The sequence below is a fragment of the Neovison vison genome, chromosome 8 (assembly GCF_020171115.1).
Source record: "Neovison vison isolate M4711 chromosome 8, ASM_NN_V1, whole genome shotgun sequence".
Classification (NCBI taxonomy): domain Eukaryota; kingdom Metazoa; phylum Chordata; class Mammalia; order Carnivora; family Mustelidae; genus Neogale; species Neogale vison.
In genome coordinates this window covers 141979243-142001239 of record NC_058098.1, presented here as the reverse complement: position 1 = coordinate 142001239, position 21997 = coordinate 141979243, and the positions used below count along the sequence as shown (strand labels likewise).

The following is a 21997-nucleotide window of genomic DNA, read 5'->3' as shown; positions in this document are numbered from 1 at the left end:
TTTGGGTCACACAGTTTTCAAAGATGTGAATTGTCTGGGACATTTTATAACAAAAGGGAGTTTATGTAATAGTATGAAATTTTAGTTTTATTGAAAAAAAGATATAGAAGGCTGATTGTTCAGAAGGACTAAGTTTTTAGTTGCTTGAATTTCCACGTGAGAAAAGGGCCCTGGAGCAATGAGCACTGCTCACCCTGGCGGGAAGTAGGTTCATGCTTGCCACAGTCCCCACTGTTCCCCTAAGACTGCCCTGGACAAGCATTGTCATTATTTGCCTGGCCTCTGTAAGCAGCTGGCTTGTGACTCTTGACTCAACTGAATACTTTGTAATTCCTTTTCCTTCCAGCTGCGAACTCTTTGTCAATCCTTCTCCAAATATTGCTAAAACTATCAACAATAGCAACAATCTCAGATATATGATTTTTTAAATCAGGAAGAAATCTTAAAGGATATAAAATTAAAGTGTTTATTATCGTGAGAAAGTACCTGTTCTATTTTTGAGGCATATAGAGGGCTCTCTGAAAGTCCCCACCTGTCAAAAATTGTACTGGTGGGGCTCACATATGTGATATTCTGGTGACATTTCCCAGTGTTCATTTTTGGCAGAATGGGGATGGTGATGTAATTCTGTGTGATAGGAGGGGATGGTGCAGATGATGAGGAGCTAGATAGGGAGGGACTCTGCTCGGCCTCTGGCCAGTTTTTGGAACTCTTGGTGAGCTCACTTCTGGGGTCTTTGGTGTGCTGGTAAATAAGGAGGTTGGAGTAGATGATCAATACTGTCCTTTTGGATTAATAAGGTTATAGGAGGGAAAGAGCGCCATTCAGGCAGTTTCCCATGGGTGTTGCCAGTGGCAGCCAGTGTGGCATTGTCTTGAGATGACTTTGCCATTGACCTTGCTGTTGAGTGTCCATGTCCCATGTGCTGCTCTTTACTTTAGTTGAAGTTGTTGTGGATTCGCTTGTGGGAATGCCAAAAAGGAGTCCTTTCTGAAAAGACTCTGACCTTCCAACTCAATATTTACCTTCTAACTAGGTTTTTCTTTCTTCTTTTGCAGTTATATTCATATAGAGCCCAGAAAACCTGCAAAGATGAGAAAGTTGAAGGAAGTAAGTGTTCACTGCTAATTACTAAAGTTGGGATAAATTGGGTGATCTGGGAAAACTTTGAATGTCAGCACTGAATGATATCGCTTTTACTAAATCAGCAGTTTGTAGGCAATGCCTATAGGAGCGTGTTTCTCTTGAAGCCTGAATCCACTGTGCAAGCTTGTCATACTTGTCAAAGCACTTAAGTAACTAACATGATGGAAGTCAGTAAAAATACTCTAAGACCATGCCTAGGAAGATCGTCATCTTCGAGACACACTGTGCAATTATTTGTTGAAATATTTCACTTGTCTTTTGTTTTTGAGGATTTGAACAGATGGGTGTCAAGAAAAGCTATTTTAAGTTATATAACATTGAAGCTAATTATAATGCTAAATTTAAAGATTTGCCCCAAGTTCTTAACATTTTTGTGCTTGACAGACATTTGAAAGGTCTAGAGGGTGGAGCCTTCCATCACTATGTTCACATTACCTGACTCTTAGCAAAAAAAAGAAAAAGAAGAAAAAAAAGGAAAAAATCGATTTAATAAGTATAAAGAAATCCGCCTTTTAAAATAAGCAACAGAAACTGCATATCCTGTAGATATTTAGGTGGTAACATGATTTTTACTTAAAAAAAAACAACAACACAGACTTGTCATTTTGTTGCGTATTTCAAAGGTGAGATGTTTGAGAGTATTTATTCCTTTAAGTGGTAGTTTTGGTATTCTTTCATTTTCTCTGCCACGAGGTGGCATGTAATTATTCTTAACACCTGGTCGCCTGCTTCCCTCTTTCCAGAAGGGCAGGGGTGGGGATGAGCAACAATTCTGAAAAGTTGCCCTCAAGTTTCATTCTATGTGCACGCTTTTTTTGGGTAACTTAAAAGATAGGATATGATTATCCTTAGTCATTAGATTTTTAAGACAAGCAGGAAAGTTGCAGGTTATATTGTCAAATCCCCTTATTTTCTAGTCGAGGAGGCTTTGACCACAGAGGTTGAGTGACGTTCCATATGTGAAGTTAGGATGCTAGAGTGGGGACTGGCATGCACTCACAGTCATGGCGGTATAGTCATCCCCGAGAGTTTTGTAATTTTTCTTTTTATTTTTTTCAGGTTTTAAAAACATTTTTTATTTACTTTTAAAATTTCTTTTCAGCCCTCTTGAACTCTCTCTTTAAAGTTCTTTTCAACTTTCCCTTACGGTAAAAAAAAAAAAAATTTCTTTTCAGTGTTCCAGAATTCCTTGTTTATGCACCACACCCAGTGTTCCATGCAATACATGCCTTCCATAATATCCACCACCAGGCTCACCCAACTTCCCATCCTCTTCCCTCCAAACCCCTCAGTTCCTCAGAGTTCACAGTCTCTCATGATTTGTCTCTGCCTCCAATTTCCCCCAACTCCCTTCTCCTCTCCATCTCCCCATGTCCTCCATGTTATTCCTTATGTTCCACAAATAAGTGAAGCCATATGATAATTGACTCTCTCTGCTTGACCTATTTCACTCAGCATAATCTCTTCTAGTCCCACCCACTGTTGATACGGAAGTTGGGTATTCATCCTTTCTGATGGAGGCATCATACTCCATAGTGTATATGGACTACATCTTCCTTATCCATTCATCCATTGAAGGGCATTTTGGCTGTTTCCACTGTTTGGTGACTGTGGCCATTGCTGCTATGAACATTGGGGTACAGATGGCCCTTCTTTTCACTATATCTGTATCTTTGGGGTAATTACCCAGTAGTATAATTGCAGGGTCATAGGGCAGCTCTATTTTTAATTTCTTAAGGAATCTCTGCACTGTTTTCCAAAGTGGCTGCACCAACTTGCATTCCCACCAACAGTGTAAGAGGGTTCCCCTTTCTCTACATTCTCTCCAACACATGTTGTTTACTGTTTTGTTAATTTTGGCCATTCTAACTGGTGTAAGGTGGTATCTCAATGTAGTTTTGATTTGAATCTCCCTGAAGGCTAATGATGAAGAACAATTTTTCATGTGTCTGTTAGCCATTTGTATGTCTTCATTGGAGAAGTGTCTGTTCATGTCTTCTGCCCATTTTTTGACATAAAACAGACACATAGACCAGTGGAACACAGCAGAGAGCCCAAATATGGACCCTTAACTTTATGGTCAACTAATCTTTGACAAAGCAGGAAAAAATATACTGTGGAAAAAAGACAGTCTCTTCAATAAATGGTGTTGGGAAAATTGGACAGCTATGTGTAGAAGAATGAAACTCGACCATTCTCTCATACCATACATGAAGATAAACTCGAAATGGATAAAAGACCTCAACGTGAGGCAGGAATCCATCAGAATCCTAAAGGAGAACATAGGCAGTAACTCTTCTACATCGGCCACAGCAACTTCTTTCAAGATATGTCTCCAAAGGCAAAGAAAACAAAAGCGAAAATAAACTTTTGGGACTTCATCAAGATCAAAAGCTTCTGCACAGCAAAGCAAACAGTCAAGAAAACAAAGAGGTAACCCACAGAATGGGAGAAGATATTCGCAAATGACAGTACAGACAAGGGGCTGATATCCAAGATCTATAAAGAACTTCTCAAACTCAGCACACACAAAACAGACAATCATATAAAAAAATGGGCAAAAGATATGAACAGACCCTTCTCCAATGAAGACATACAAATGATTTTGTAATTTTTTTAGAGTTTATGTTTTTTCATCTACAAAATCTGATTGTAAAGAGAGTCCTTATTGAGAAGAATGTCAGAAAGCTGTGCAGAAAAGCTCAGTGAAGAAAATGGGCATCACCCATAGTCTTACCTCCCGAGGTCGGTGCTTTTTGACTTTGTCACATCTGTTTCCAGGGGCTGTTCTGTGCTCTAGCCCCAAGCATGTATACATGGAAACACACACGTGTACAACACATGTGTACAGATGTGTTTATGTGTTTGTAGAAATGGGGTCCATCAGTACACACTCTTTCCCAATCTCCTTTTTATTTACTGTATGTTGTGACTGCTTTCTCATACAGTGACTGATCTTCTGCTGCATGTTTTAATGGCTGCGAGATAGTCTGTCATGTGAACTTGTCATAATTATCTGGCCCACCCTCTCAGCAGATCTTTAGGTAATTCTGCTTTTTCAGTATTTTGACAGTGATGTAAAGGATCCCTTATATAGACATATTTGCTCAGAGTCGTGACTGTACATACAGAGGTGGAATTAGAGGCACAGTTGTAACTTCTTTAATATTTACACCAGAAGTTTCTGAGAAGTTATACTGCTTCTGGGGGTGTACGAGAACGCCAATAAGACCCTTGGCATTGAGCAGCGTAGAGGGTGTGGCTGAGCGTGCTTGGTGCCCCCTGCCTTGGGCCCTCTCCTTTTGCAGAGGAAGTCCCCGAAAATGGATTGTTACTGTTGTTTGATGTGTAAGTGCCTGTCTGGGTGGGAGATAGTGTGTTTGGGGACATGTATCTGTGCTGTTGCCAACCCTGAATGAGCACAGCCAAGAGTCTTGACTGAAAGGGAAGATTTGATCCAGGAAATCTGTTCTCATGAGTGGACTGTAAGTGCAGCCTGAAATCAAGATCTGTGTCCTGCTGTCCCGTATGAGGACAGAGCTCCAGAGTCACAGAGCCGAGATTTGGGGGTCACGCTGGGGGCACCTCCCTCTCTCACTGCCTGCAGAGTCACAGAGCCGAGATTCGGGGGTCACGCTGGAGGCACCTCCCTCTCTCGCTGCCTGCACTGCTTATGTCACTACCTGTCTCCCCCTCTTTCGTCGTCTCTGATGACTTACTGCTACTTTACTGCACCATGTCCTTCCTGCTTCATGGTTTTTGGGGCACATCCCCATAATTCTGGGTATAATAAAACAATGAGCTAAAAGATCAGTCTTTTATGGACTATTTTAGCTGTTTATCTTATTCTAGGGATGGAAATATTTTGGTAAGGCATCCGATGGAAAAACGCGTCTCCTGATTTAGAATTAGTGCAGCAGGCAGGCCCTGTGGTGGTTCTCGGAATAACCTGCTCCAGCCCCCTCCTCTCAAAGTTGCCAAAACCATGTTGGACACCTGCTGAGGAATCCCCACAGAAGCTCCAATCACATTGGACACTGCCCTTCCCTTGCCCTCCAGCCCAGCCCTGGAAGAGCAGGGAGGAGGAGAGGGCTGAAGGCAGGCATGATAAAACACCATGCGCTCTGCCCACTGCGCTGGCTCAGGCCTATACTGGGGGAGAGGCTCTGCTTGTGATGTAGGATTCAGATCTAAATTAGAATTGGCAGGGCTTTTTCTGTGTCTGCTGGGATGATCTTGGGGTTTTTGCTTTTTGTTTGTTAATATTATGGATTACATTGATTTTTAATTATTGTCCTTTTTATAAATTTTTGGATTTTATTTGCTAAAATTTTGTCTGGAATTTTTGCATCTGTGTTCATGGAGGGATGCTGTTATGCAGGTTTTTATTCCTTTAATTTATTTCTCTAGTTTTGGTATCATTTCTTCCTTAAGTGTCTGGTAGAAGTTGCCAGGGGAACCCCCTGGACCTGGAGTTGTCTTTGTGGGAAGGTCTTTAACTACACATCCAGCTACCTTCCCAGCTATAGGGCTCCTCAGGTTGTCTGTTTCTTCTTGAGTGAACTTTGCTAGTTTGTGTCTTTTAATTTGTCCATTTCATTTCAGTTGTTGAATCTATCACAAGAAATCATTTATTTTTAATTTTTTAAAAAAGATTTATTTAGTCAAGCAGAGAAATTCAATTATCATGTGGTTCCACTTAATTATGGAACATAAGGAATAGCATGAAGGACATTAGGAGAAGGAAGGGAAAAATGAAGGGGGGGGAATTGGAAGGGGAGATGAACCATGAGAGACTGTGGACTCCGGGAAACAAAGAGGGTTACGGAGGGGAGGGGGCTGGGGGAATGGGTGAGCCTAGTGGTGGGGATTAGGGAGGGCACGTATTGCAGGGAGCACTGGGTGTTATATGCAAACAATGAATCGTGAAGCACTACATCAAAAACTAATGATGTACTGCATGGTGTTTAACTGACTAAAAAAAGATTTATTTACCTATTTTAGAGAAAGTAAGCTCATGGGAGCTGGGGGAGAGGCCGAGAGAGGAAGAAGGGAAACATATTCCCTGCTAAGCAGGGAACCCGACGCGGGGCTCAATCCCTGGACTGTGAGATCATGATCTGAGTCGAAACCTAGAATCAGATGCTTAACTGAATGAGCCACCCAGGCTCCCCAAGAAGTGGTTTATAAAATTCTCTGACCCATTAACGTCTGTGGAACCCCGCAGTGTGATCTCCCTCATGCCTGCTGTTCCTGGGCTTCTGTGTCTTTTCTCTGTTTTCCCAACGAGACTGTATAGTTTTGTTACTTTCATCGATCTTCGCAAAGAAACGACTTTTGGTTTTGTTGGTTTTCTTGATTTCTTTGCTCTGTTTTCGGTTTCATTGGTTCTGCTTTGAACTTTCTTCTGTGTTGTTGTGGAGGGAGCCCCGCTCCTATGTGGGGTGACTCTTCTCTGCACCTTCGCCTTCGTCCCTTTCTCCTTAGGACATCCTTTTCCCCGCACTCCCCCGTGGCCCTTCCCTCCCAGGGCGCAGGCCTTTAGGGATGATTTCTGCTGTTTCGTCAGAGGAGGGAGCTAACTTCGGTTCTCTGTCATGTGATACATTTGCATTTTTGTCAGAGACACTGTGGACGCACCATCGTGGCCCAACGATGGAGATTTCCATTGCGGCACGGGGCGGATGGGGGTGGCTGGCTTGGGCACATGCTGGAATCCACCAGGCAGCCTTGGCCCACTTGCTTCTCCCTCTCTGCCAGCTTCGCAGGGTGGACCTGCTTCTCCTAGCCTCCTCATTGAAGCTGATGTGGGAAACTCTTCCCCTACATCGGTCGCCAAGTGTCAGTATCTTCATTATTTCTTTTAACTGCACAGTTTAAACGTGTGCTCAGAGTGAATCGCCTCTGACCCCAGGGATCCTGGAGAAGTGTAAGTGTGCTGGCCTGTGCTCACCCGTTTTGGTCCTTCTTCTCTCTGCTTCTCTCTGTATTTCCCTGTCCTCCACCCCCCAGTCTCACTGTTCTTTCTTTCTTCCTTTTGGGTGCTTTATCTGTGTGCCATCGTTGGAGCTCTGCAGGGGACACAGGCTGTGGACACCAGGCCCGGGCGGGTGGTTGCTCTCATGTGTTGCTGTTTTATTTTTACAAAAGGAGTCATTGATTTGCTTCATTTCTGCAGGCAATGGCACCGGGTGGGAGGGTGTGAAGGGGGATAATTCTCCACCCGCTGCCTTTCCGTGCTCACATCACTGCTCCAGAAGGGCTAAGCTCTGCAGATTCCTGGGCATTTTTGGGAAAGAGTTAAGTTGTGTGCGTTTCTGTTTGTTTGTTTGTTTTGTTTTGTTCTGTTTTTGGACTCAGAGGATCACAGAATGAGAACTGAAGTGACTTTGGAGGTGGTCTAGCCTGACCTTTCCCTTACTGAGCAGAATGGGAAGCGGGGAGCCCACCGCACTTTCCGTAGGGTTTCTGTGATCGGTGGCGATTGTGTGTCTCTTTACAAACGCATCTCTTCAGGCTCTAGGCTCGGCCCCCACCGTCAGGTGGTGCAGGTCATCTCTGTTGATTTAGTGTGCACGGCCCCGGGCCCAAGTTCCAGACCCTGATGAACGCCGTTCGCTCATGATGAGATTCCCGCCTTGATGTGGCTACGTGGCGCGGTCTTTTCTTGGTGCTGGACTCCTTGGTGCCACCCTTTTTGGTTTGATGTTTTGCATGGAAAAGGCTGTGAAGATGTTCGCTGAGGGTAGTTGGAGGAGCTCGCTGAGGTGCAGAGCGCAGGGACATAGGAGGCCATGAGGACGACGCCACCGGCGGCAGCAGCTCTCAGCCGAGCTCGGACCCTCCCTGGTGCTTTGCTGGCCCCGCAGTGCATCATCTCGTCTCGTGCCAGGCACGCTGAGAGCAGACCTTCGGAGACAGGCGCCACTTTCATCTGCGTTTTCGTCCACATCCGCCGCCGTCACCCACAGTTCATGCACAGGGACACAGGTGCGCAAGCTGTTCCAGGCCCTGTAAGCAGAAGGGGGCCGGGCCAGAGCCAGAATCACAGAGGACGCCCTCAGTCTCCACACGCCATGCGGCATAGCTTCAAACCCCCCGTGTGCCACATCTACAACCAAGTGTTTTCTGACGGCGTATCCAGGCCAGGACGCTTGGCAACAGGGGTTCTTGGTGAAGACACTAGTGGCTCTGATTGTTCCCCGCCTGGGTACTTCACCTGGTTGTTTGGAGGGTTAGGATTGAGCGCAGCGCCTGCCTCCATGGGGCATCCAGCCAACCACAGCTGCTGCCCGGGGGCATACACCTGCCGTGACCTTGAGTGTTCTTCTGCTCTTGGTGTAGATTTGGCTTAATTCGCTCAGACTCTTGGTTCGGGAGCCCTGCAGGCGCTCAGCGCAGATGAGCGGACACATGATCCCTGAAGCTGTCCTCACCATCAGACAGTCACAGAAACCACCTGTGCTTTTTTAGGGGCTCATGTGCAGTACTGGGAGAAGAAACCCAGAATCATGTATTTAATTGCTGGGGTTATTGAATTAGGCAGGTGATATCCAGGTTAATGAATCATTAACACATAAAAAAGCAATTAGCTCATTGTTTCCATAATTTTATGCAATGAAGCAGAAAGCTGTTTCTTAGGGTAGTTGTACTTTAATAGAATTTTGCAGACGATAATTCCTGTTGCTTTGTTTTTAAACTAGGTCAGCCAATTCACGGTAGTTTTTGGTATTCTTGGCTGTGGTTTTTTGCCATCAGCATGCAGGTGTGCAGAACCTTGTCTACAGGGCGCGGGCTGTCGGCTGCATTTCCACCACGCTCACTGACCTCACTTCTCCTGGGATTCTTCCTGGAGTGTCGGCTGTTTCTCACTTGCCATGACAACATTTATCCCTTCCTACTCACAACTTCTTCTCGAACTCCCGCTCTGGGGCACTCATTCTTCAGGCTCTGGGGATCCGTAGTCCAATGTGACCATCAGGATCCCTGCTTCTCTGGAGGCTTACATTCCAGGGAGGAGGAGTCAACGATAAGTGAACAAGTAAACACAGACATACTAGACCGTAGCAAATGCTAGATGGAAATAAAGCAAAGGCGTGATCGATCAGGGAGGCCTCTCTCGGGGCTGCTTCTAAGCGGAGTCTTAAATGCAGGAAAGAGGAAGGTGTGTGAAGACACGAAGGCACATTCCAGGCTCAAGGTCTCGTGCAGGGACAAGCTCCATATCCGAGGGCTGCGGGAACGCATGCAGGGCTGTGGTGTGGGGAGGAAGGGAAGAGTGCGGATTTTAGTGCACGTGCGGCTCTCTCCACCACGGGGGCTCTGAGTCAGGGGGGACCATTCTGACTGATGTTCCCCAGGGCGGTCCCGTGGGGAAGGGACCGTGGGGCTGGGAGGACGAGCGGCCGGGAGATGGGGCCACCTGACCAGCACGATGGACGCGCATGGGTCCGGGATACGGCTCGGGGTTAGAAGGGAGAGGCACGCTGATGGTTTAGTTGAAGGGGTGGGGGAGGAAAAGCCTCAGGGTCTCCCCGATTCTGGGGTTGGGCACATGGAGTCGGAGCGCAGGCAGGCAGCACGCTCCAGGCCGAGAGGACGTGCAGGGGCTGGCGCCGAGGGAGGCGTTTGGCAGACCGGAGCCCCAAGCCCGCAGCAAGCGCTTCCCGTGCCGGTGGGTCCAGCCGCCCTGTGAGCTGCTCCTCGGGCCTGGGTCAGAAGGGAGAAGGGGTCACAGGTAGCCCGAGATGGGGACGGGGAGGGTCAGCTGCACAGGTGTGTGGATGCAGCCCGCGGGTGTGGGCGGGGCTGCAGGTGTGGGCGGGACCGCAGGTGTGGGCGGGGCTGCAGGTGTGGGCGGGACCGCAGGTGTGGGCTCCGTGGACTCCTAGTGCGGTGGGGCGGGCTCAGGAGCTCACAGTGCAGCGGGGGTGGGGTGCAGCCTGCAGGAACTGCAGCGTGCGGTGTGGGGGGCACCCGAGGGCCCTGATGAGGGCCTGCTGGGCAGGGTGGTTGATGGTGAGCACTGGGGGGCTGCGGTGTGCCTGGTGCGTGGGTGAGGGGCCGGTGGGCTCGCTGAGCTGCCGGGAGGAGCCAAGGGGCGGCGCTGCCGGCGGTCCCGGGTGGAGGCTGGCCGAGTGCGCAGCGGCGGAATGAGGCAGGCGGGCAGGCTGGGCTCGGGGAGAGGGAATGTGGAGGCCTCGTGGCTCGGGTGGGGCACTCGGGCCCTGGAGGTCTGGAGGGTGAATCGACCCCACGCTCTCCAGCCTGCTGGAGATAGAGAAGGGGCAAACACTGCTGGGGAGCGAGTTTCACGAGGTCATGATGGAGAAGCCTTGAGGCAGCCCCAGGACTGTGTGGGGTCATGGTCTGGACGACCGGCCCTCCCCAGTGTGTCAACAGCACAATCCCCTCCTCTTGGTTTTCTGAGCTCTTGCAAACGATAAGACTCCGGGGAAGAGAGATTTTGGTTGCCTCCAGCAAGGCTCCGAGATCCTTTTCCTCCATGTGTTAGGCCACAGGGGGTGTGAGGTAGAAGCAGAATGAGCCGCAGGGGCGGCTAAGCCCCTCAGGTCGGATGCACAGGAAAGGATCAGGCAATGGGGGAGGTGTTCTCGCCAGCTTGTAGGGCATTCTAGCTGAACCCCATGGCCTGACTTAGAAGCCACCCACCATTCTTGGGCCGCACTGTTTGGCCGAGCCGCATGCCTGGGGAGCGTATCACGGATGCTGGCTCGTCAGGTGCGCTGCTGGGCATGTCCGGAGCTGCCGCGTTTCTCTCCGGACCTTCCCGGACGGCTCTAGCCCGCTGTGTACCTGCTCACCTGGCCCTAACCCCGACGGGAAGGCACAGCCTGCCGATCCCAACCCCAGTCACCTGGTGCTGCTGGGCAGGAGTCCTGTCCCCTGCCATGGAGGAATCCGGCCCTTCCTGGGGCCGCCCTGTGAGGCTGTCAGCCGGGCCCGTCCCCATGTTTGCTTGTTTCAGGGAAGGTCTATGCGGTCTGCTGCTAGTTAACAGGTGTTTGTCACTTTGAACTGAATTCTGACGCTTTTTCTCTTTTCAGATCAAACCGGTGGTACATTGTGATATAAATGTGCCTTCCCGGTGGCAGACACTTCACCGGACCTCCCGGCACGTTAAGTGAGTAAGGTCTTGTGAGCGGTCACAACTGCTGGGCTCCTTAGAGACAGCGTTCAGCTGGACAGACTCACCTTCACCAGCCCTCCTCCCTCCTCCCCACCCCTCCCCTCCCTCTGGCTTCCCCCTTTCCCTCCTTCCTCTTCTTCAGCCCTCCCTTTCTTCTCTTGAACCCTGATTTGGAAAACAATCCAGTTGCCCTGCGGTTCAACAGTTTACATGGGGGAGGAAAGGCAAGGGGCTTCCCACACAGAATTTAATCTTAGGCTCTTATTTTTAAAGCTGGCAGTTGCTGCTGGTGGGTGTTGAAAGGAAGCTTACGGGCTATTCCCCCACACTGAGCTCTTATGGGCAGAGTAAGACCAAAGGCAAAGACCTGTGGGGTTATAGCATGTCGTGCTCCCGTGCTGTGGCAGGAGGGGGATGTCTGGAGTCTCCATTCCCCCTGGAGCCACAGCTGATGCTAGGGTCAAGGTGCCTGGGACTGTGTGTCTGGGGTGATCGAGACGGCTCTCTGGGCCCGTCTGCCTTAGATTTGGGGCTGCAGAAAGCACACACTCGACTCAAAAACATCATTGGCTCAAAGCCCGCTTTCATCTTCCTGTCTCTGTGACTGGCACATGCCCCATGTCTCTGAATTGGCTCCCTTGCTTGTAAAACAGGATGGATGATATCATGCGCCCATGTGCCGCCCAGTGCTGGTCCCGGAGCAGGAGCTCTCCGAGGCCTTCTTGTACTGGGATGTTATCATATCTATGATGAAAACCTGTGATGTGGAGATGGAGCCAGTGTCCTCCCTTTTACCATGTTCTGTTCCCAGGGCACAGAATCCCAGGGAGTTTGTGCAGAAGGGTGGGCTCTCCGTGTCCGAATAGCACCAGCTGGGGCGTCTGGTCCTGGCCGTGGTCAGCACCTGCCATGTCCCCGACCCGGTGTCCTTCACACGCGTGCTGACCAGGGAAGGGCCGGGTGCCATCAGGGGAAAGCCCCGGCTAGACTCCTCAGAGACCAGACTGGGAGGCAGAAGGATGCAGGAAACGTGACCTGTTGATTAGCCAAATGTGCCCCTTTTCATGTCTATTTAGAACCTGGACCATCATTTCCATAGAAAACCTCTCCTTCAGCACCTGGGTCTTTCCATTGTGCCTTCTCTAGGCCTGAAAGCTGTTTTGAAAAGATGAGAGGCACAGAATTTCCAAAGTTTGTGAAAGACGCCTCTTTCTGAAGAGTGAATAGAAATCTTAGGAAACAGTATGGACTTATGGATCTTGCCTGACAAAAAGGCATATCCCTAAAGCTACTTTTTTTTTGGGGGGCATGAACCAAAATATCGGTGATTCTCACTTCTTTTGATGGATTTTTTTTTTTTCCCTCTATTACGGACCATTTACACTTGCAGCATGTGCTCCACGCATTAGATCGGTGTGCTAGAAATTCCACTAGATGGACCCAAATATCCACTCAAACGCAGTGTCTTCTCTACAGAGACCAGATCATGTTTGCTTGGAGAACCTGCAACTATAAAAAGCAAGCAAGCGAAATAGTTGTGGTGGGTTCCAGAGTCTTTGATGTTCAAGGGAGAAAGGAGTTTCTGCCTTCTCACAGGCCGGGGAGCTGTGGTGGTAGAGGGGTGGCTTGCTTGAGTGTGCCGAGATTCAGAGAGAGAGCCTGGGGCTCCCCTGGCTGTCTGGGTCTCCCCAGAACTGAGCACGTCTAGACCACGTGCATTTGAAGTGTGGACGGTGAGGCTTGGATTTAGGTCCTGATTCTGCCACGAAGCAAAGCTGCGTCACATGGTACCTGTTGGGTTGCCGTAATCACCATCATCAACACCTGAGGAAGGTCCATTCCTAGATCCATGTGCTATTTCTTATTTTTTAAAAATTTAAAATATTTCTTATTTAGTAATTTAAAATATGTTTTACTTAAAATATTTATTAAACCTTAATGAGCATCATAGCTGGTGCATAGAGTATAGTTTTATGCCTTTAACATCTCTTACTTGAGTTATATTTCTAAAAACGAACTACTTTTTGGGACCAGAGTAACATATGCCCATGATAAAGAAATAAACAGCTTTAAAAGGTATGTGTTACAAGCAAGGGTTCCTCCCACCTTCTGTCCCTAGATCTGTAGTGACTTCCCTGAAGACAACGGCTGCTAACCGCTTCCGGAGGATCCTTACAGGACAGGTTCACAGACCCAAGCATTTGGATCCTACAGACACTGTTGGGGGCCCCCTTTTTTCCACCGCACAGTGTGTCTTGGGGATGGTTCCTTATGAGCACATGTGGATAAACTGTGCTTTACATAACTGGCAGCACCGTTTCCCAACATTCAGATGTGCCCTCATCTAACCATGCTGGGTTTGACCGCCCCTAACCTCTCCATCAGGGTCTTCCCCGGGAAACTGTTCTTGGGTACTCAGGTGGGGTCGGCTGGTCATCCAACCACCTGGAGTGTCGGGTGGCAGAAGGACCGAGGCTCGAATTCCGGTGGAGCAGGAAGCTCTGGTTCATTATTCAGCTCAACCAGCAACTTTGGATGCTGTGTTAACTCTGGCACGCCCTCTGAATTGGTAGCTTCCTGATTTATAGATTAGAAAAAACGTTTCTTTCCTTTCTTGGTCTTTAAAAATTAAAATATCCAAATGGGTAGTTTCCCCCCATTTTTACATTCTTATTATAAATACATGTGGGAACCTGGAACCCTGTAAAGAATAAAATAAAAATACCTTGTCCTACTTCTCAGATCCTCCTCGTAGCCTGAAGGACACTCACGTTTCATGGTCTCTTCATACCTTCTGGTGTGTGTGTGTGTGTGTGTGTTTGTGTGTGTGTTTACAGCATTAACTGTATTTGACCATAACCCCCCGTAAATACAAATTCTGCATCAACAATTCTAAGCTGCATAGTTTATTACTGTCTGGCTGTGCCACTTTATTTGACCATTTCTCAGTACCTGGACCTATAGGTTCTTTTCATATTTTGTTTCTGTAAATAATCCTATGAGAAATGTCTTTATCTAGGAATCTGCTTCATTTCCATGGGTTGGATTTCACAAGAGGGAATGTGGTTATTGACCCCATTTGTTTCTTTAGTCTGTGTGACCAACTCGCTCTGAGGAAGAGCACCACACTTTTAGCGACAGCCCCACTGGGTGTGTGTGTCTTAGTCTGCTGGATTCTGCTGCTGCCACAATTTTTTTTCTTGGGGAGGGGACACAATTCTGTTCATAAGAGTGCCTATTTCCCCACACTCAGTATAAGAATGCATGTTAAGTATCTTTAAAAATTTAGACAGAAACATTGCATGACCTTGTTTAAACATTCACCTCTCTTATTACTAGTAGTAATCTATGTTTGGAAAGACTTTTGGGATAAGACATTTAGGAAAACCAAGAGATGAAAACATTGTGGCAAATATTTACTGCAGGAGGGCTATCACATAAATGCATTGTACTATAACTTGCACAGAACATTTCCCAGGGTTTATTTTGGGGAAGTATTTTCCGTAGAGAAGAAGGTGGTCTCTGCATGGGTTGGAAGCCCCTTGCCACAGAGCATTAGGAAAGAAAACCGAATCTTTGTACTTTGCACAAATGTATTAAAGTTTATATTTGCTCTGAAAGAAAAAGAGATGCATTCTTCCAATTTTAAATTATTTGTATTACAGGAAAACAACCACAACAAAACAACAGTAACCATGAAAAATGTAAAAAATGGAAAGCCAGAATTGTAAAATTGAGCTCCTTAATGTTAAATGTAATTTATTACTTTAAGACTTACAGAAATAAGACTCATCGTTTACATTATTCTAATTTGAGTTACAAGAGTGTGAAACTGTTGCCAAGTGACTTGGTCCAGGTGGCAAAGCCTCATTAACAGGAGAACTCTGCACTGAGTATTCTCCCCGCCGCCGGCCCCTTGCCCCGAAGCAGAAAACAAAATAAATCCGCTGGGATCATAGGGAAGCTGCCTTAAGACTACATGAGTGAAATCAATTGTTTCTGTTATCTTTTTGGAGGATTGCACATTATTTCCTGTGGGACACTACCTTGGCTCCATGGGAAGGGAAAGGAACTGCATTTTTAAAGAATTTTTTTAAAAAAATTCTCCCTTTGTTTGCCAAAAGGGCACCATTTTCTTCCATTTTACTCACCACAGTGGAGGTCTGTTATTTAAAGGGAGTCGTGTCCTGTTCACCTGCACATTTGATCGTCTGTGAAAAGATGTTTCCCTGCAGAGTCGCTGTGTCACCAAGCTTTCAGCATTGAGCTTCTTGGTGACAGTCCTCGGCAGGTCAGGCTGGGCATCAGAGGGCTGCCTGGAGTTCGCATTTGCTTACGGTTCCCTAATTATGGATCTCTCTTTGGATTTCCAGTGTTTCCCCCTAAAGGGTAAGGCACTAATGAATGCTTTTTTTTTTTTTTTTAATTCTTACAGTGTTTTCACAAATGGAAGACTATTTATCCCACCTGTAAAAATCATCGTACCCAAATTCAGTCTGATGGAATGGAATAGCGTGCTGGCCACGATTGGGGAAAAAGTCTTCCCTCTTGGAGGCGTGCGAAAGTAAGGCTCTGTCCCCTGGGGGAGACCCGGTCACAGCATGGGAGTGTCCTCCCTGGACCAGCAAGGACTCCCATGTGATGTCATTAACTCTGATTTTAATTATTTGAAACAGACAATATTTACTGTCTTTAAAAAAATTATTTATTTTTTAATTTCTTTTCAGTGTTTCAGAATTCATTGTTTATGTACCACACAATCCGTGCCCTCCACAATACCCACCACAGGCTCACCCAACCTCCCACCCCCTCCCCTCCAAAACCCTGTTAGTTCCTCAGAGTCCTCAGTCTCTCATGGTTCACCTCCCCTTCCAATTTACCCCAACTCCCTTCTCCTCTCCATCTCCCCTTGTCCTCCATGCTATTTGTTATGCTCCACAAATAAGTGAAACCATATGATAATTGACTCTCTCTGCTTGACTTATTTCACTCAGCAGAATCTCTTCCAGTCCTGTCCATGTTGCTACAAAAGTTGGGTATTCATCCTTTCTGATGGAGGCATAATACTCCATAGTGTATATGGACCACATCTTCCTTATCCATTCATCCGTTGAAGGGCATCTTTGTTCTTTCCACAGTTTGGCAACCATGGCCATTGCTGCTATAAACATTGGGGTACAGATGGCCCTTCTTTTCACTACATCTGTATCTTTGGGGTAAATACCCAGCAGTGTAATCGCAGGGTCACAGGGAAGCTCTATTTTTAATTTCTTAAGGAATCTCTGCACTGTTTTCCAGAGTGGCCGCACCAACTTGCATTCTCACCAACAGTGTAAGAGGGTTCCCCTTTCTCCACATCCTCTCCAACACTCCTCAGACTCAACACACACAAAACAGATAATTGGTACTTACTGTCTTTTTACCATACTTATTTTTATTTATTTATTTATTTTTAAAAAAGATTTTATTTCTTTATTAGCGCTAGAGAGAGAGAGCACAAGCAGGGGGAGGGACAGAGGGGCAGAGGGAGAAACAGACTTCCCGCTGAGCAGGGAGCTCAGTGTGGGACGCCATCCCAGGACCCTGGGATCATGACCTGAGCTGAACGCAGACGCTCAACCAACTGAGCCACTCAGGCATCCCACCACACTTATTTTTAACTAATTTATTTCATTTTTCATTCAACATAGTTTATTGAACATCTGCCATGTGCTAGGTATGGTGAATGGGTGAATGAGGACATGGGGATGGGGAGAGGTGGGGTGGACAGTGGTGGGGTGGACAGAGGGGGGACAGAGGTGAGGCGGCCATGGCTGGTTGTGGGAGTGAATCCAGGGACAGGCTGGTGGACTTAGACCAAGGGGTTGGTGTGGAACAATGGGCCAGAAGGAGGGATGGTGGGAGCAGCAGCCTAGCAGGCTGCAGAGGGAAAGGTTAAGGCTTCAATGTTGGGAACACGGCCGGGGAGAAGGATGCGCAAAGTCCTACATGGGAGCAGCTGACAAAGTGTAGGGAAGACACAAACCTTCTGAGTCAAAAAGTCCAAGACGTGATGCTGAGTGTCTGAAGTATCATCTGTATGGACCATGATGGTCCCCATGATGGTAGGCGTTGGGGTGGAAGGGCCAAAACATTCACTCCTGTTTCACTGGTCAGTTGTCTCTCTTGGGGGGGTCAATTAAAACGTAAGCAATTGATCTATGATCGGCAGTTGTGACGCCAGTGATGAAGACCAGGCCTCTGTGTGAGCAGAGCATAACTCTTGGGCGTCAAGAGTCGCGGGGTCGTCGTTAACCTAGTGAGGGCAGGGAGTGCCGAGGGGATCCCACATGTGCCAGGGAAGTTCGATGTGACCTAAAAACCAGGACTGCGGGCACCCAGATGTTCCAGAAGGCAGGCTGGTAAATGTCAGCGTGTTACTCCGAAGGAAAGAGCCAGCGCACGGAGCCGGCGGACGTGTGTGCGCTCCTGGACGGAGCAGAGGTGGTGTGGAACTGATCACACGTCACACGTGGAAGGCCAGAGGCGAAGCGAGCAAGGAAACAGGACGTTGGGAGGGAAAATAGGACATTCGATTAATACGCTTCTGGTTTTTCTCTCCGCCTCTCCCCAGTTCTTTACGGTTGAATGTAGAAGAGGTGCAGAGCTTGGGAATGAAAGAAATGCTTGGAAGTACCAATGTACGTTTATTTGTTCTCATCACGGCAAGAACACTGAGCTTTCTGAGAACGGACATTCAGAGAAACACGCGGGCCGTGCGGGGCTCCCGCCCCTGGAGGGAAGACCCGCAGCCCCTTTGGCGCGTCGGGGACTTGCGCTGTCGTCCGACTTGAGCTGCTCCAGGGTCCGTTCCCCTCTGCTCTGCCACTGCCCAGAGCTCGGTTCCCTGCGTCCAGCGCCCTCCGCCTGACCTGTCGGCTCGCACAGCCCCTTCCTCGTTTCTGCTGACGGCGCCAAGGATCTCCTGGGCCCCCGAAAGGAACCCAGACTCCATCTCCCCCGCGTCTGTCTCCCGCCAGGCCTCGCAGACGCCGGACTGACTCCTTCCCCTCCCCGGCGAGACCCGAAGCCTCCGTGCGTTCTCCTGGGCTCCCACCTCAACGAGGCCCGTCGCGTCGCCGTGATCCACGATCTGAATTTCGGGTTATCCTGAGGAGGGTTTCTTTGCCTTTTTTTAAATAACAGCCCGGATTGTGCCAGCGTGCGTGGTCGTCCGTGGCACGTGACCCCGCGTCGGTGTCCTCCAGGTGCTTTTCCTGCCATTTGGCTCCTGCCTGTGGAAACGCGCTCGGTGTGAGTCGGGGCCGGGAGCCTGGCGACGGCGACGGCCTTCCCGTTTCGGCGAGGGGGGCGGCTCCGGAGTTCTTTCCTTCCAGGTTTGGAAACATCCCGTCCTCGTCTCGGGCCTTCCGTGCTGCTGGTGAAGACTCGGGTGCGGGTGCGGCTGTGGCCGTTGCCCCCGCTCGTCGGGGAGGACCCTCCTGGGTGCGAGCGTGTCCACGTGTCCACGTGTCCCCCCGTGAGATTTCCCGTGCTCCCTCTTTAGTGACGCTCAGTGACTCAGTTTGAGCCTGTGAAATTCACCCTCGTTCATACGCATTTCTCTCCCTTTCACTTTTGTTACGTTTGAGATTCTTTCCGGCAGCGGCGGTCCTGCTCACCTTCATTTCGGGGCCTTTCTCCCGTGCGCGGTGTTTCTCGGGCCGCCTGCCTCCGGGATTCGCCCTCGGTCCTGCCCTCCCGGCAGCGGCTGGAGCCGTGGCTCGACCTCCGCGGGCGCCCAAACCAGTTGTCTCTGCGACTCCGTATGCACATCCGTAGTTCTGTTTCTCCTTCACACTTTCTTGTTTCCCGTGTGTAACTTCTCCTCCTACCGCACTTACGGTGTTTTCATGTATGTATTAAATTCTTGGCCCACTTGCTCGGACACGTCTGCTTCTGGGGGACGCACCGGCCTCACCCGGCAGCCCTGAGCAGGAGACGCTGTCCTCCAGCCCGCATGGCCCTGCTGCCCTCCGCCCCGTCGGCCTCCGTCCACCCCTCGCCTGCGGCCGGCATCTGTGGCCCCTGACTGCATCCTGGGGATGCCTGCACCGGCCGTCTGGATCCCCCAGTGCAGGGAGGCACCAGCGGTCCCAGGAGGGCGGCCCTGGCAGGAGAGGAACAGAGTTGCCAGCACTGTGCTCCTTGTCGCGGCCCCTGCTGCCCACGCGGCTGTCGGTGGCTTCTTGCGGTTGTCTCCTGTCTGGACAGTCTTCCCGTCCCTCCAGGGCTGGTCTAAGGCGGCCGTCCTCATGCAGTTCTGGAGCCGCTGCCGCAGGGCCGCCGGCGTTTTTAGAGAAGCGTGTCCAGCTTTGTCCTGGATCGGGGCTGGGCGGCCGTGAGGGCGGGGCCGCCGTCCGCGTCTTAGCAGCCTTCCCGCGTTCTGATGCTGAGGCTGGAGAAGGACTGATGGACAGAGGACGGTTCTGTGGCTTCAACCTCTTCAGCGGGAACTTGTCCTCTGCCCGCTCCGGATCGCTGCCCAGACCCCCGATCCCCTCGTACACGCTCTCTGTCCGGCCCGAGCCTCCTGGCTCAGGCCGGGCCCCTTCCTCCATCAGCTGCATGGGCGTGATGCCCCCACACCGGTCGGCGGCCGGTTGCTGGCACCCAGCTCCTGCCCGCTCTTCCATGGCAATTTCCAATCACGGCGGCAACCCCAGGGATCCCTTCCTCTCCCTAGAACATTCCGCGTCCCAGAATTCACTCTGCGTGTGCCTTTCACCTTCAGTGACAGTTGACCCTGCGTTCTGGCCTCTGGCCCCTCCTGCTACCCCGGACGGCTTTGCCTGTCTTCCCGTGAGGACCCCGCCCGCCCTCTGCAGCCCTCTCGTGCCCCCACCTCTCTGAGGCCTCCCGTTGAGTCTGGTTTCCTCCTCTTGGAAGTCTGGATCTTTGCCCTTCGCTGGTCCCATTTGTGGTGATAGGTTTGTGTACAAACCCTGGTGGCCTCTTTACTCGCGTTTGTGTCCAAGACGGCACCACGTTGTCCAGCACGTGAAGATGCTCAGCACGAGTGAGTCCAATCATGTCTTACGTGAAAGAATGAGTGGACGGATACTTGCCAGCCCAGAGTAAAAGTAGGCAAATATGAGTCGTTTGGGGTTTATAAAAAGGCGTATTATTTGCTAATAAATACCGGTTTGTTTTCCAAGCATTGTTATAATAATACAAGCCAATTTGTATCAATTTTTGCTGTTGTTAAAATTAATTGAACACCAACCAAGAGCTTAAAATGTTCTCAAGGGCCTCTGAGTACTTGTACATAATTGAAAATATACTTTAATTAAAAATCTAAAAATGGGAAGCAAGCCTAGCTTTGGAGGGGCAGCTCCCACGGGATTTAATGAGCCCGTTTGGATTACACGTGCTTACGGGTTCAGCGCTCGCCGGTAGCCCCGTCCCGGTCGTATTGCCTGCGGAAGGGCCCCCAGCCCGCGGCCGCTGCTCTGAATCTCCTGCCATCTCTTCTGGCTCTGTTCACAGGCTATTTACCATGAACGGGCATCTCTTGGAGAACTCAAAGGACCTACAGGACAACCACTTCTACGTGGCCGCAGGACTGGAGACCTTCAAATATTTCCCTTACTGGAAGTCCTCCACGGTGCCCAGCGAGGTCCAACAGTGAGCCCACTTCCCACCTTGCCCTCCTGAGTTGGGAGAGTTCGCCTTTTTCCCCGGGATTGCCCCCAAGTACAGCCGCTCAGCTCTTGGCTGCTTTTCCAGAGTGAAGCGACATACTCTTGTTTTATACAGGACACAGCTTTGGATTTTCAAAGGGAGGCGTGAGACTCCCTGTTGTGTGATGTTGTGAGAAGGACAGGGAGCCCTTGTGTTGCGTGTACGGCTTCTTCTTGGGGGGACACTGGGAGACTCGGACAGAACGAGTCTCAGTGTGCAGATCACACGGGCCCCGGGCCACGGTTGTGATGGTCCGGCCTCCATCCACGGCCTCGTTCTGTTTTCTTCCTTCGCCCGGGTTCCCCTGCTCTGGAATCGGAGCGGCTGTGGGGCGGCAGGCTCTCTTGGTGGAAACAGTGGTGATTTTGACCGTGGATCCCGGCCCAGCTAAAGGTGCACCATGGTGTGTGTGTGTGTGTGTGTGTGTGTGTGTGTGTGTGTGTGTGTACTTTCGAGAACGTCTATGAGGAAGACATAGGCTTTGGTGTGGTCTCCCATTCCATCACCGGAAAAAACTAGAGTGTTGACTGTCACTTCTCGGGCTTTGCTCACTCCCTGGCTTGGCGTCTGAATTTGGCCAGAAAAGCTCTTGTGACAGTGCACAATGTTCTCCTGCCCGAGCGACGCCCGGAGCTTTGCTCTGAAGGACACCACAGCCGCACGCACGGACCTGCTTGCCCAGAGCCTGCAGGTTTGCTCACATGGACAGGTGTGGACTCTGTCCGTCTGCTGGTCTCGCAGTTCAAGAACCTTGAAGTCCCCTGACAGGGCGGCCTGACATACGTTCCCAGGGCACAGCTGCATCTGACGCTTCCTCAGGAGACTTTGGGGTTTATTAGTCTGGGGCCGTCCATGGCGGAGCTCCTGATGCTCTCCCGTGTGTCCCTACTGGGTCTCCCGGCTCCATGGGGGGTCAGGAAGGAGGTGACCTGTGAGGCCGGAGCTCAGATCCAAATCCTCAATTTTTTGCCCAGATTC

General features: G+C 49.7%; 1 protein-coding gene across 1 annotated transcript in view; it reads left to right on the top strand.

Moving 5' to 3' along the window:
* The window catches only part of DCDC2C (doublecortin domain containing 2C), a 203456-nt gene that overhangs the window by 20972 nt on the left and 160487 nt on the right, over positions 1 to 21997 (top strand). The window contains exons 2-5 of the mRNA XM_044262257.1: positions 1059 to 1110; positions 11214 to 11290; positions 15732 to 15860; positions 20825 to 20962. Coding sequence (XP_044118192.1) covers positions 1059 to 1110; positions 11214 to 11290; positions 15732 to 15860; positions 20825 to 20962 — 396 coding nt within the window. The remainder of the gene's footprint in view (positions 1 to 1058; positions 1111 to 11213; positions 11291 to 15731; positions 15861 to 20824; positions 20963 to 21997) is intronic.